The 12031-nt window shown below is 56.6% G+C and overlaps 2 protein-coding genes across 2 annotated transcripts; both read left to right on the top strand.

The window, feature by feature from the left end:
• Positions 1–457: 457 nt before the first annotated feature.
• Positions 458–8612, top strand: N0V96_011107 (uncharacterized protein; the record flags this gene model as incomplete). Its single annotated transcript, XM_053197210.2, has 2 exons — positions 458–7359; positions 7418–8612. 2 exons carry the CDS (start codon positions 458–460, stop codon positions 8610–8612), a joined length of 8097 nt encoding a protein of 2698 aa, XP_053045301.2.
• Positions 8613–10074: 1462 nt separating this feature from the next.
• N0V96_011108 (uncharacterized protein) lies at positions 10075–12028 on the top strand (the record flags this gene model as incomplete). Its single annotated transcript, XM_053197211.2, has 4 exons — positions 10075–10311; positions 10390–11287; positions 11344–11804; positions 11870–12028. 4 exons carry the CDS (start codon positions 10075–10077, stop codon positions 12026–12028), a joined length of 1755 nt encoding a protein of 584 aa, XP_053045302.2.
• Positions 12029–12031: the final 3 nt, after the last annotated feature.

Raw genomic sequence — 12031 nt, forward strand, 5'->3', positions numbered from 1 at the left:
TCCAAAGTACAAGGACAACCGATATCGCATTTGCAACACCGTGCAGAATCCTCATTGTATGAGCCGCCGTTGAATTATTCCAAAGTTCTTACGATGGCTGGCGAAGGATTCCGGTTAACTGCGCCTCAGGACCGGGATAATGATACAAACGGGATGCGGTGAATTTGAATATTCGCCGCGCGGCGGTGCAATAGGTCTGGTGTCAACAACGGAATGGGTATCTCTCTTGTTTTGTCGTATGTGTGAATACATCTGTCTGTTTTACGATTCTCGCTTCTTCTCTGCCTACAGTCCTAGGTATATTCCCTGTTTACATATGTAAAGTGTCTAACAACCTATTTAACAACCTAAACCTTGCCTCTTGTGTCTTGAACAACATCACATCACATTATACCCCATCTCATTCCGTCCCATTCCGTCCCATCTCATTCTATTCAACATTTCCCACCATCCCACCATGTCCAAAATTGCCAACGAGCCCATCGCCATCGTCGGCATGGGCTGCCGCTTCGCTGGCGACGCCACCAGCCCGTCGAAACTCTGGGGCCTCCTATCTTCTCCCCATGAGGTGGCGCAGGACATACCACCTACACGCTTCAACATCGACCGCTTCTATCACCCCAACCCCACGCATCATGGCACCACGGCTACCAAGCAGGCATACCTCCTCAGCGAGGATGTGCGCCTCTTCGACACAAAATTCTTCGCCATCCCACCCGCCGAGAGCGAGGTCATCGACCCCCAACAGCGCCAGTTGCTCGAGGTCGTCTACGAGGCCCTCGAGTCGGCTGGCCTGGCGTCCGACAGACTCGCCGGCAGCGACACGGCGTGTTTCGTGGGCCTCATGTCACAGGAGTACTTTGCCCTTCAGGGCCAGGATGTGAACATGGTGCGCACGTATGCTGGGACAGGCACAGCCGCCAGCAACGCATCGAGTCGCGTGTCGTACTTCTTCGACTGGCACGGGCCGTGTATGACTATCGACACGGCGTGCTCATCGAGCATGGTCGGCGTGAATGAGGCCGTGCAGGCTCTCCGTAACGGCTCCAGCCGCGTCGCCGTCGCCTGCGGGACAAACTTGGTCCTGTCCCCGTTGTCCTTCATCACTCTCAGCAAGCTCAACATGCTCTCGCCTACCGGCCGCTGTCGCATGTGGGACGCCGATGCCGATGGGTATGCGCGTGGCGAGGGCGTCGCCGCTATCGTGCTCAAGACTTTGAGCTCAGCTTTGGAGGATGGTGATGAGGTCCTTAGCGTCATCCGCGAGATTGGCGTCAATCACGACGGGAGGACCAAGGGTCTTACTATGCCGAGCTCAGCTGCCCAGGCGGCTTTGATCCGGCAGACGTACGCCAAGGCCGGACTGGACTTGACCAAGCGGTCCGATCGCTGTCAGTTCTTCGAGGCGCACGGCACCGGTACCGCCGTCGGTGATCCACAAGAGGCCGAGGCCATTTGCTCGGCCATGTTCTCCTCCAAATCGGATCCGGATCTGGAAGAGATTCTGGTCGGGTCCATTAAGACCGTCGTCGGCCACACCGAGGGAACCGCGGGCGTGGCCGGGCTCATCAAAACAACACTGGCCCTCCGTGAGGGCATAGTGCCCCCGAACCTTCTTTTCAACCGCTTGAACCCGGCCTTGGAACCCTTTGTCGACCACCTGCGCATTCCCACCTCGTGTGAGCCGTGGCCCGAAGTGCTCGAAGGAGGCGTGCGCAGAGCTAGTGTCAACAGTTTCGGCTTTGGCGGATCCAACGCTCATGTTATCCTGGAAAGCTTCACTGGAAACAACGACAGGAAAGGTGGCAAAGACCAAAACTCGTCGACTTTTTCGGTCCCCGTTCCGTTCATCTTCTCGGCGGCGTCGAAAACCTCGCTCTCAACACTACTTCGAGGCGCCGTGGGCTACCTCGAGAAGCACACCGCCGATGACGAAGTGGTCGACATGTCGGCACTCGCGTACACCCTCAGCACCAAACGGTCAGCACTCTCCCAACGTGTCGCCATCCCTGCCGTCTCGGCGGACCAACTCCTCCAGAAGATAAAAGCAGCTCTCGAGGCAGATGATGACTACGCCGTGCAGGCCATCTCCTCAAGCACCACAGAGTCAGACGCACCAGGCCTCCTAGGCGTCTTCACAGGCCAGGGTGCGCAGTGGCCCGCCATGGGCGCAAACCTGATTGCCACAGTCCCCATGGCGCGTGAGATACTGCGTCAACTGGACTCATCACTCGCTGCCCTTCCTGCCGACCACAGGCCTGATTGGACTTTGCTCCACGCCCTCTCGCCGAAGAACGACGAGAACGACGGCAACGGTGATATCTGGCAATCCCGCGTCAACGAAGCCGCCTTTTCGCAGCCCCTCTGTACCGCCGTGCAAATTGTACTCGTCGACCTCCTCCACGCCGCCGGGGTCAAGTTCCGCGCTGTGGTGGGCCACTCGTCGGGCGAGATCGCCGCAGCGTATGCCGCCGGCTTCCTGACCGCCACAGATGCAATTCGTATAGCCTACTATCGCGGCTTCTTCGCCACGAAGCTCGCCGTGGGGCTGAGAGGCAAGATGGTGGCCGTTGGCACGAGCCTCGAAGATGCCGAGGAGCTGTGTCAGCTAGACGATTTTGCCGGCAAGCTTTCGGTGGCTGCCCATAACGCTCCCAGCAGTGTCACGCTTTCGGGTGACGCTGAGGCCGTGATTCAAGCCGAGTCGGTTTTCCTCGAGGAGAAGAAGTTTGCGAGGGTACTGAGGGTGAATACGGCGTATCACTCGCATCACATGATGGTTTGCGCAGATGCCTACCTGGCGGCTCTGACCGAGTGTGGAGTGAAAGTCCAGCAGCCGGCCGAAGGAAATGCACTGTGGTTCTCGAGTGTCTTTGACGGACAACAGGTCAGCAGCAGTACGAAGCTGGGACAGAGCCTGAGCGGGCAGTATTGGGTTGACAACATGACCAAGCCTGTACTCTTTTACACGGCCATCGAGTCGTGTCTGACGGCGGCGACGTTTGATACGAATGCTATTATGGGGGTGTTGGAAGTTGGACCACACCCAGCTCTCCAGGCGCCCGCCACCGAGTCCATTCTCCAAGTATGCGGCAAGGAATTGCCTTACTCGGGCACCCTGAGGCGCGGTCAGGACGACGTCGAGTCCTTTTCCCAAGCCCTGGGATATCTCTGGACGCGCTTCGGCCCCGGCTGCGTCAACCTGGGACGGTTCCAGGAAGCATGCCAACAACAATCTTCGTCATCAGTACTCCACGACCTCCCGTCCTACCCTTGGAACCACGACCGCGTGCTCTGGGCCGAATCCCGCCTCGCCAAGCTCTTCAGCAAGAATCCCGGCCGTCCCCACGACCTTCTGGGGCTCGACATGGCCGAGGGCACCGTCGAGGAGATGCGTTGGCGTAACGTGCTCAAGATCAACGAGCTCAAGTGGCTCGCCGGCCACTCGTTGCAGGGCCAAATCGTCTTCCCGGCCACTGCGTATATTGCCATTGCCATGGAGGCCGCCATGCAAATGGTGGGGATGACTGGAGGAGCGGAAACCTCGGTACAGTCAATTGATCTCCTGGACCTGCGGATTCCCAAGGCAATTGCTTTGAACGATTCAGGGACAGAGCTGGTGACGTCCATGACGCATATCAAGCGCAGCGAGAATGTTATCACGGCCGAGTTCAACGCCTTTTCTACCACGGGCACGGCATCCATGGCGTTGAACTGCACCGGTCATGTCCGGATCATGCTTGGAGCCAACAGCAGCACCAACGGCCTCGACCAAAAAGAAGCCGACCAAGAACAACAAGGGAAAGAAGAAGAAGAAGCAGAGGCAGAGACAACAACAGGGCCATCGCGCTTCGCAGCCCGAGACGCACCTCAAGGCCACCTCTCCACCATCGACGTCGACAGGTTTTACCAAGTCCTCCGCGACGACTTTGGCTTCGGCTACGACGGCGCCTTCCACGGCCTCACGAGCATTCAGCGCAAGACAAACTACGCCACGGCCACCATTCGCAACCCGGTCTTCGAGAAGGGCGAGACCCGGCTGCTGTTCCACCCCGGCATGCTCGACAGCGCACTGCAGGGTCTCAACGCCGCTTACAGTGCCCCTGGAGACGGTCGGCTGTGGTCCATCGTGGCTCCCACCGCGGTACGGCGCATCACCTTGGTTCCTGAGTTGTGCGGTGAGGAGATGACGGACGAGGTGCTCATCGACTGCACCATCACCGACCCGCGGCCCAACTGTGTCACGGGCGATGTTAACGTGTTCTTGTCGTACCCATGCCAAGAATCTGAAGAAGGTGTCAGCGATAAGAAGATCACAAAGCAATGCATCGAGGTCGAGGGCATCACCTTTTCCCCCTTCGCCGCCGCCACCAAGGACGATGACCGCCTCCTATTCCAGGAAGCCTTCCTCACCCTTGACAAGCCCGATGCCACGCTCATCTACGGTGACCGAAAGGCCACACCACGGGAGGCCCAAAAGGCCCTTGACGCCGAAAGGGCCGCCTTCTTCTATCTCAAGAACTTGCACCTCACCATTGACGCCGAGAAGCGCACCGAACTGCCATCCTACCGACAGGCCCTCCTTTCCAACGCCGAGCGCATCTACAACCGTGTCAAGGACGGCCAGCACCCATTCGTTCCCGCCGAGTGGATATCCGACACGAAAGAGGATGTCGTGGAGCTGATGGACTCATACGGGAGCGATGACGCTGACTTCAACCTCACGCGCGCCGTGGGCGATAATCTAACCCTGCCCACCATCCTGAGCGGCGAGTCGAGCATCCTGGAGCACATGACGCAGAACAACCGCCTGGACAAGTACTACACAGACGCCATCGGGTTCGAAATGCTCAACGGACTCATCTCGGGCGTTGCCGAACAGCTGTGCAATAAGTACCCGCACATGCGCATGCTCGAGGTCGGCGGCGGCACCGGAGGCGCCACGCAGGCGATCTTCGGACGCATCGGCAGCGCCTTTGCATCGTACACGTACACGGACATCTCAAGTGCCTTCTTCGGCTATGCGGCGCAGAGGTTCGCAGCGCAAGCCCATAAGATGCTGTTCAAGACGCTCGACATCAGCCAGGACCCGACGAAGCAGGGGTTCAAGAAGCACAGCTACGACATCGTGTTCGCGAGTAACGTGCTGCACGCGACCGAGTCGTTGAAGACGTCGGTCGAGCACGCGAGGCAGCTGCTGAGGCCGGGAGGATACTTGGTCATGGTTGAGATCATCCGGAATGATGTGTTGAGACATGGCCTCGTCATGGGCGGCCTCCCGGGCTGGTGGGTAGGTGAGAAGGATGGCCGAATCGGAGGGCCCAGTATCACGCTTGAGGAGTGGGATGCCGTCCTCCGGGAGACTGGATTCGATGGCATTGAGACGAACTCGCCCATGCTGGATCCCGTCGGCGTTCCTGGTGCCGTCATCGTCGCTCAGGCATCCACCGAGCAGGTTCAGATTTTGAAGAACCCTCTCACGGCCATTGACGGGAGCTCCGAGGTTGCTACTGCTACTCGTACTGGTCCTACACTGGTTCTGCTGGGATCAGGCAAGGAATCGTCCTCATCATCCGCATTTTTATCCAATCTCTGCGACCAGCTCTCCTCTTTGATCCAGGCTCACTTCTCCCAAATCATCCACCTAACGCGGCTCGAGGATCACGACAGCATTGTCTCCCAGTTGCCAAAGGAAGACGTCCACGTCATCAGTCTTGTCGAGCTCGAGGGTTCTAACATCTTCGAGGATGCGTCGGAGCCCGCCTTTCTCGGCCTCAAAGCCATTCTCTCCTCGGCCCAAACGGTGCTGTGGCTGCTGACGGGCGATGGTGGTAACAACCCGTACGCCGGCATCACCGTGGGCTTGTTCCGGACGCTTTTCTTCGAGCTGCCGGGCACACTCTTGCAGACACTGGATCTGGGCAAGAAGGTCGACCGAAGTGGTGACATTGATGAAGTTGACAAGCTATCCTCCATGGTGGCCGAGTTGTCACTGCGCCTCCGCACACTGGGAGACACGGCCAGACGCGGAGGAACGGCACATGAAGGACGCGTAGAGGACGATGGTGCGATTGGCGACCAGGTCCTCTGGAATTTTGAGCCGGAGCTGGTGCTTGATGAGAGCGGACGACTGCGTGTACCACGCGTGCGTCCCCATGACGAACAAAACGCTCGCTACAACTCGGCCAAGAGACAGATAACCAAGATGGTCGACTTGAACGACCATGATACCGTCCTCGAGGTGCGCCGGACTGAGACGTCGTACGCGCTGCAGGAGCTCCACGAGGTCGACCGCCTCGGCAAATTTGATGACATCTGCACCGTCCGCGTCTCGTGCTCGCTCCTGTCAACCGTCAAGACGCCGGCCGGCTTCGTCTTCGTCAGTTACGGCACCGACGTGAAGACTGGTGAGAAGAGGCTCTGCTTCTCCGACAAGAACGCATCTACACTTACGATGCCACTATCGTGGACAGTAGCGGTCGAGAACAACGATGAAGTGGACGTAGAAGGTCTCGACGTGCAGTTGATGATGTTCGTCACTGCGGATCTCCTGGCACAGCAGTTGCTAGTCATGTTGCCGCCGATCGGCACCGTTCTCGCGTACGAGCCCGATCCCATCATCTCGAACCTGTTGACCAGCGAGCTGGGTCGTAGGGGGCGCAAGGCCGTCTTCGTCACGTCAAACCCCGACCTCCACGCACAGCGGCCGGACTGGGTGTATCTTCACCCTCACAGCTCCAAGCGCGACATTGATCAGGTCATGCCGCCTGATGTGACGCTTTATGTCGACGCTTCTTCCATGGGCCACAGGGATGACAATAGCGACAACGGCTTGGGGCCCCAGATCGCCCACTCCCTGCCTCGCGTCTGCGACCGCATCAGCTTTTCGAGCCTCATGGCCGACGAGGCCTCCCCGCTACTCTGTTCTCCTGCCGTGACTGACAGCAATATTGACAACACGGCCCCCGAATCCATCCAACGTCTCCTGAAGACCGTCTCCTCCAACGCTTTGCGGCGTCTAGGCTCCATCTACGACTGGGAGCCTCTCGATATCCTGGGTCTCCCACAGGTTGTGTCCCCTCTTGCCCGCCCCAAGCCAAACTCGCTCGTCTACTGGTCGTCGGACCGCCCCGTGGCTGTGTCGGTGGCCCCTATACTAGAGTGGCGAAAAGATCTGTTCCGGTCCGATCGAACGTACTGGCTCGCGGGGCTTTCGGGCGATGTGGGAAGGAGCATGGCAGACTTCATGGTGGAGAATGGCGCGCGGTATATTGCATTGAGTAGCCGGACACCCAAGGTGGAAGAAGGGTGGGTGGCGTGGCACAAGAAGAGGGGTTCTACGATTTCGTATTTCTCCGGGTGGGTTTATCTCTTTATCTCTCTCTTCCTCTCTCTCCAGCTAACATGATCAATGTAGTGACGTTACCAACTGGGAATCCGTGAATCAGACCTACGATGCCATCACAACAAGTATGCCCCCCATCAGCGGCGTGGCCAACGGTGCCATGGTTCTCCGCGATGTATCCCTCATCACCATGACCTTTGAAGACTTCATCACTGTGCTTCGACCCAAGGTCCAAGGCACCCTGAACCTCGACCGGCTTTTCTCCTCGCCGGAGCGCGAGCTCGACTTCTTCATTTGCTTCAGCTCTATCGCCGGCACCCTCGGCAACCCGGGACAGTCCGCCTACAGCGCCGGCAACTGCTTCATGAAGTCCCTCGTCCGCTGTCGACGCAACAGAGGTCTTCCGGGCGCCGCCATCGATATTGGCCGCCTCGTCGGCGTCGGCTACATTGAGCGTGAGAGCTCGGGTCGATTGACCAAGGAGCATCAGACAAGACTCCAGACGAGGTCCGGTGCCGTGCCCATGAGCGAGACGGACCTGCACCAGCTGTTTGCCGAGGCCATCATTGCCGGCCGCCCACCTTCCCCTTCCTCTGCTCCCTGTTCCTACAGCGACAGCTCGGAGCTCATTTCCAGCATCGTACCCATCACCACCGAGCAGGCCAAGCAAGCCTACTGGTCCAGCAACCCGCGCCTCGGCTTGCTGATCCGAGAGATGGGACAGCAGCTCTCCGGCAGCGGCGGCGGCGGCAACGGCAACGCCGTGCCCGTGCGACAGCTGCTCGAGGCGGCCAAGACCATGGGCCAGGTCGAGAGCATCCTGCTGGCCACCTTCAAGGTCAAGCTACAGGCGCTCAAGTTCCTGCCTGACGCCGACAGCATCTACGACGCGACGCCTCTCGTGGAGATGGGCGTCGACAGCCTGGTGGCCGTCGAGATGCGCTCGTGGTTCCTCAAGGAGCTGGGCGTAGATGTGCCGGTCATGACGATCCTGGGTGGTGCGTCGATCGCGGACCTGGTGCGTCTCGTGGTCGACAAGCTGCCGGCGGAGCTGCTTGAGCGCGTCGGTGGCCGTCCTGCCCCGACTACCCCGAGCGTGACGTCGTCCAGCAACGAGAGTACGAGCGGGAGTGTTGATGGGCTGGATGCAGGTGGCAAAGCTGACACGGATGTCTCGTCGGTGGCTAGTGTTGATGAGAAGGATGAGAAGAAACCTGGTGTGTCTGAGATTAATGTCGCATCTGTTAAAGAGATCAGTACCCAGTAGGTATAGGTGGGGGGTTAGTCACACTGCTGGGAATATAATAAGGATAGCTAGGTTTACTGGGTTAGAACTAGGGGTAACACATTACATAGTACCGTTAACAAATTGTTTGATTTTTCCAGAAACTCTCGGCATGAAAGTATGCCTCGCTCTGCGATTGTCCATTTACAAGTGTGTTTGTGAATATCACGAATTCTGTCGTGCCTTTGTCATTGACATTGATGACAGTTGCTTCTATGAACTCAAGTTGATCAATTTCTATTGATTCGAGATTCAGGGTAGTACACTGGCTCCTCTTTGACGTCATGCCGAGATTGCGAGTCTACAGTAGCTGAGAGCTCAACTAACATCGCTTCTTCCCAAAGATCTCCTCTATATCCCGGACAAGTATCGACGTCTAAGGTCATCTTCTCCGCAATTTTCCGACCCTCTAGAGTCTGAGATTGACGTTCACACCATGGTAGGCCTCAAAAGTATTCAGGCTCCCTCGACATCTTCTGGCCATACATGTTGCCACCAGATCTAGTCACTTTCCGTACCGGCTTCAGGCTCGTTCCCTCCGGGCGGGGGTGACTTAGTTCATTGAGGCTTCCAATGGTATTTCTCACTTCCAAAGGCTCCGTCATCTCCATTCAAATAAACGACGATGGCATCCTCGGCTGCATTAATAGTCCGAACTTTCAGTACCCTCTATATCTCAATTCAAAAAAGCACGAAGTCGGTTTCCACGGATGGCATTGTTGTTCTACGACATCTAGCAAGGAGGGAATTCACAATTTAATCCGCAGAAGATTCTACTGCCCCCTCACTAAGCTAGGTCTCACCTTTCGGGACTTTATGACAAGTTTTTAATCTTTGATACTGGTACCTGTAATTCTATTAAGACCGTTTAGAAACTTATTTGATTCTTATAGAATATATTCATAAATCTTCTATTTTATGAGATTTAGATTTTCACTTCATTCTATGTCTCTATGTATGTATGGTATGTAATACGCCGTAAGCGCCGCGATCCTGTGGGGCAGCCTTTGGTCTTGGCTATGCATGTTGGGTCTTACACAGAGTACCTCTTGTAATTTGCCGTACCAATGGAAGTATAAGCAGAGGACAAACACGGAGCAAACGCCCGGGCAATTACGGGCGGCACCTCATGAACGGCTGAACGCCGGAGTGCTGTGCCACTTACAACCTGAAAGGCCAGGCAGATAAAGGATGGGTAAATAGGTGTGTTCCTGAACCGGCGAATTTCAATCGGGCTGTCCCACCTCATTCGAAATATTCCGTGCCTTGATCAAGATTTTTTTTTTTTTTTCCTCGACGTCGGAATCACTACAGCTTTTTTCGCTCCTCCCCTTTTGAGTTTTAATCTTCCTTTTTCGCTGCTGACGCTATTCTTTTTATTGACCATATCCCATTCTTTTCTCTGTGCCCCATACACAACCACTGCTCGGGGCTGAAGACAAGGATGACAGCAACAGCATCAGCATCAGCATCAGCACCAAAAGATGGCCAAAACAGGAATGGCGAGGCTAGCGAGGGCATGGTAGAGTCCGCGCCAGTGTCCACGGCGGATGCCGCAGGCAACACCAAGCAGTTCAGCCTTACCTCCTCAGAGCTGCACGGCTTCAAGCTATACATGGTTCTTATCGGCGTCTGCTTCGGCGCCTTTGTCATGGCTCTAGATGTCTATGTCATCGGAACAGTTTGTCACCCCGCCAATAAACATACTCGCTCTCTTTCTCTTCCGATTCGAGGAAATATCTGACTTTGCTCTTGCCAGGCCATTCCCTCCATTACGTCCGACTTTCAGAACACATCACATATATCATGGTATCCAGCGGCCTACACTTTGGCGGTCTGCTCGCTTACCCCCTTGGCGGGTAAAATGGCCAGTGTGTTCTCGCTCCGTTGGGTCTACCAAGGCTTCTTTTTCGTCTTCCTCGTCGGCAGTGCCATATGTGGCTGGGCCTCCACAAGTGAAGTCTTCATCGTCGGCCGTGCCGTCTCGGGTATTGGCGCAGCTGCAGTTACCAGCGGAGGTCTCACCGTCGTCTTGACCATATCTTCACCCCAACGTAGGCCGTTGTACATCGGCCTGTGCAGCAGCTGCTTTGCCCTGGGTCTGATTCTCGCCCCCATCATTGGCGGCGCCTTCACCGAGAAGGTCACCTGGCGCTGGTGTTTCTGGATCAATCTACCCGGTGGCGCCATCACCCTGCTCGCCATGTTCTTCTTTTTCAAATTGCCACAACGAGAAGGCGAGCCCTCGACCACCATGAAGAAAATCTTGAGCCTGGATCTCGTTGGCTCTTTCGTTTTCGTCCCCGGTATTTTCATGTTGATCCTCGCCCTGCAATGGGGCGGAAATTCGTACCCTTGGAAATCGGCAACCATTATTGGCCTTTTGGTTGGTTCAATCGTCATGCTGTGTCTCTTCGGCGTCTGGGAATCGCGTTTGGGGGACTCGGCCATGATTCCTGGTGTTCTGGTCACAAGACGCACCATCCTGCTCAGTGTCATCTTCTCCTTCTGTCATCTTGGTGCTCTATCCGTCTCGTCTTACTACCTCCCGGAGTGGTTCCAGGCAGTACAGGGCGCTAGTCCCTTTGAGAGCGGCATAAGGGTGCTGCCGTCCGTCATTTCACAGATCGTGGGAACGATTTGCGCTGGTGCCATCGGTGCGTACATTTTCAATCCCCTCGCTCGTGTTCCGGCCTCTAATTCGTGCACCCAGCCCTCAAAATCCGTTTCTACAACCCTTGGTTCTATATTGGGCCAGTCTTGATGTGCACCGCGGCCGCTCTGTACACCCAGTTCACCGTCTCCAATACCCCATCAAGCCAATGGATCGGGTTCCAGGTCATACAGGGCCTGGGCGTTGGCTTCTCCATGCAGATGCCCTCTCTCATGGTCCAGCTAGCGCTCAAGGACCGTGCCGACCTCTTGCCCATCGGCGTCTCGCTCAACATCTTCGCCCAGTTTCTCGGGGCTACCGTCGCACAGGTCATTGCCGGTGCCATTTTCCACGCACGTCTAGAGAGCCAGCTCGCCTCGCGGGCTGCGCTGAGTCACGACCAGATACAACTGCTTTACCGGAGTGGTATCGCAAACGTGCGAGCCATTGTGGACAAATACTTCCCTACGCTGTTCGACCCCATCATGGAGTCGTACAACTCTGCCATCGCCCAGACACATGTGAGTCACCCTATCTCTATGGCCCGACTTCGCGTTTCTATGCTCGCTAACATGTCGCTGGAAAGTTCGTCGCTGTTGCCTCAGCCGGCGTGGCTTTTTTCCTGGCCTTCGGGATTGAGTGGATCAGGATAGAGGGGTCGGCTATCAAGTTGGGCAACCAGGACAATGTTGAATCGGCAAACCCGAGAAGCGAAGAGAAGCCATCAGGAGCAACGGAGCATTGAAGC

The sequence above is a fragment of the Colletotrichum fioriniae genome, assembly GCF_027942845.1.
Source record: "Colletotrichum fioriniae strain IMI 355084 chromosome Unknown scaffold_16, whole genome shotgun sequence".
Taxonomy (NCBI): Eukaryota; Fungi; Ascomycota; class Sordariomycetes; order Glomerellales; family Glomerellaceae; genus Colletotrichum; species Colletotrichum fioriniae.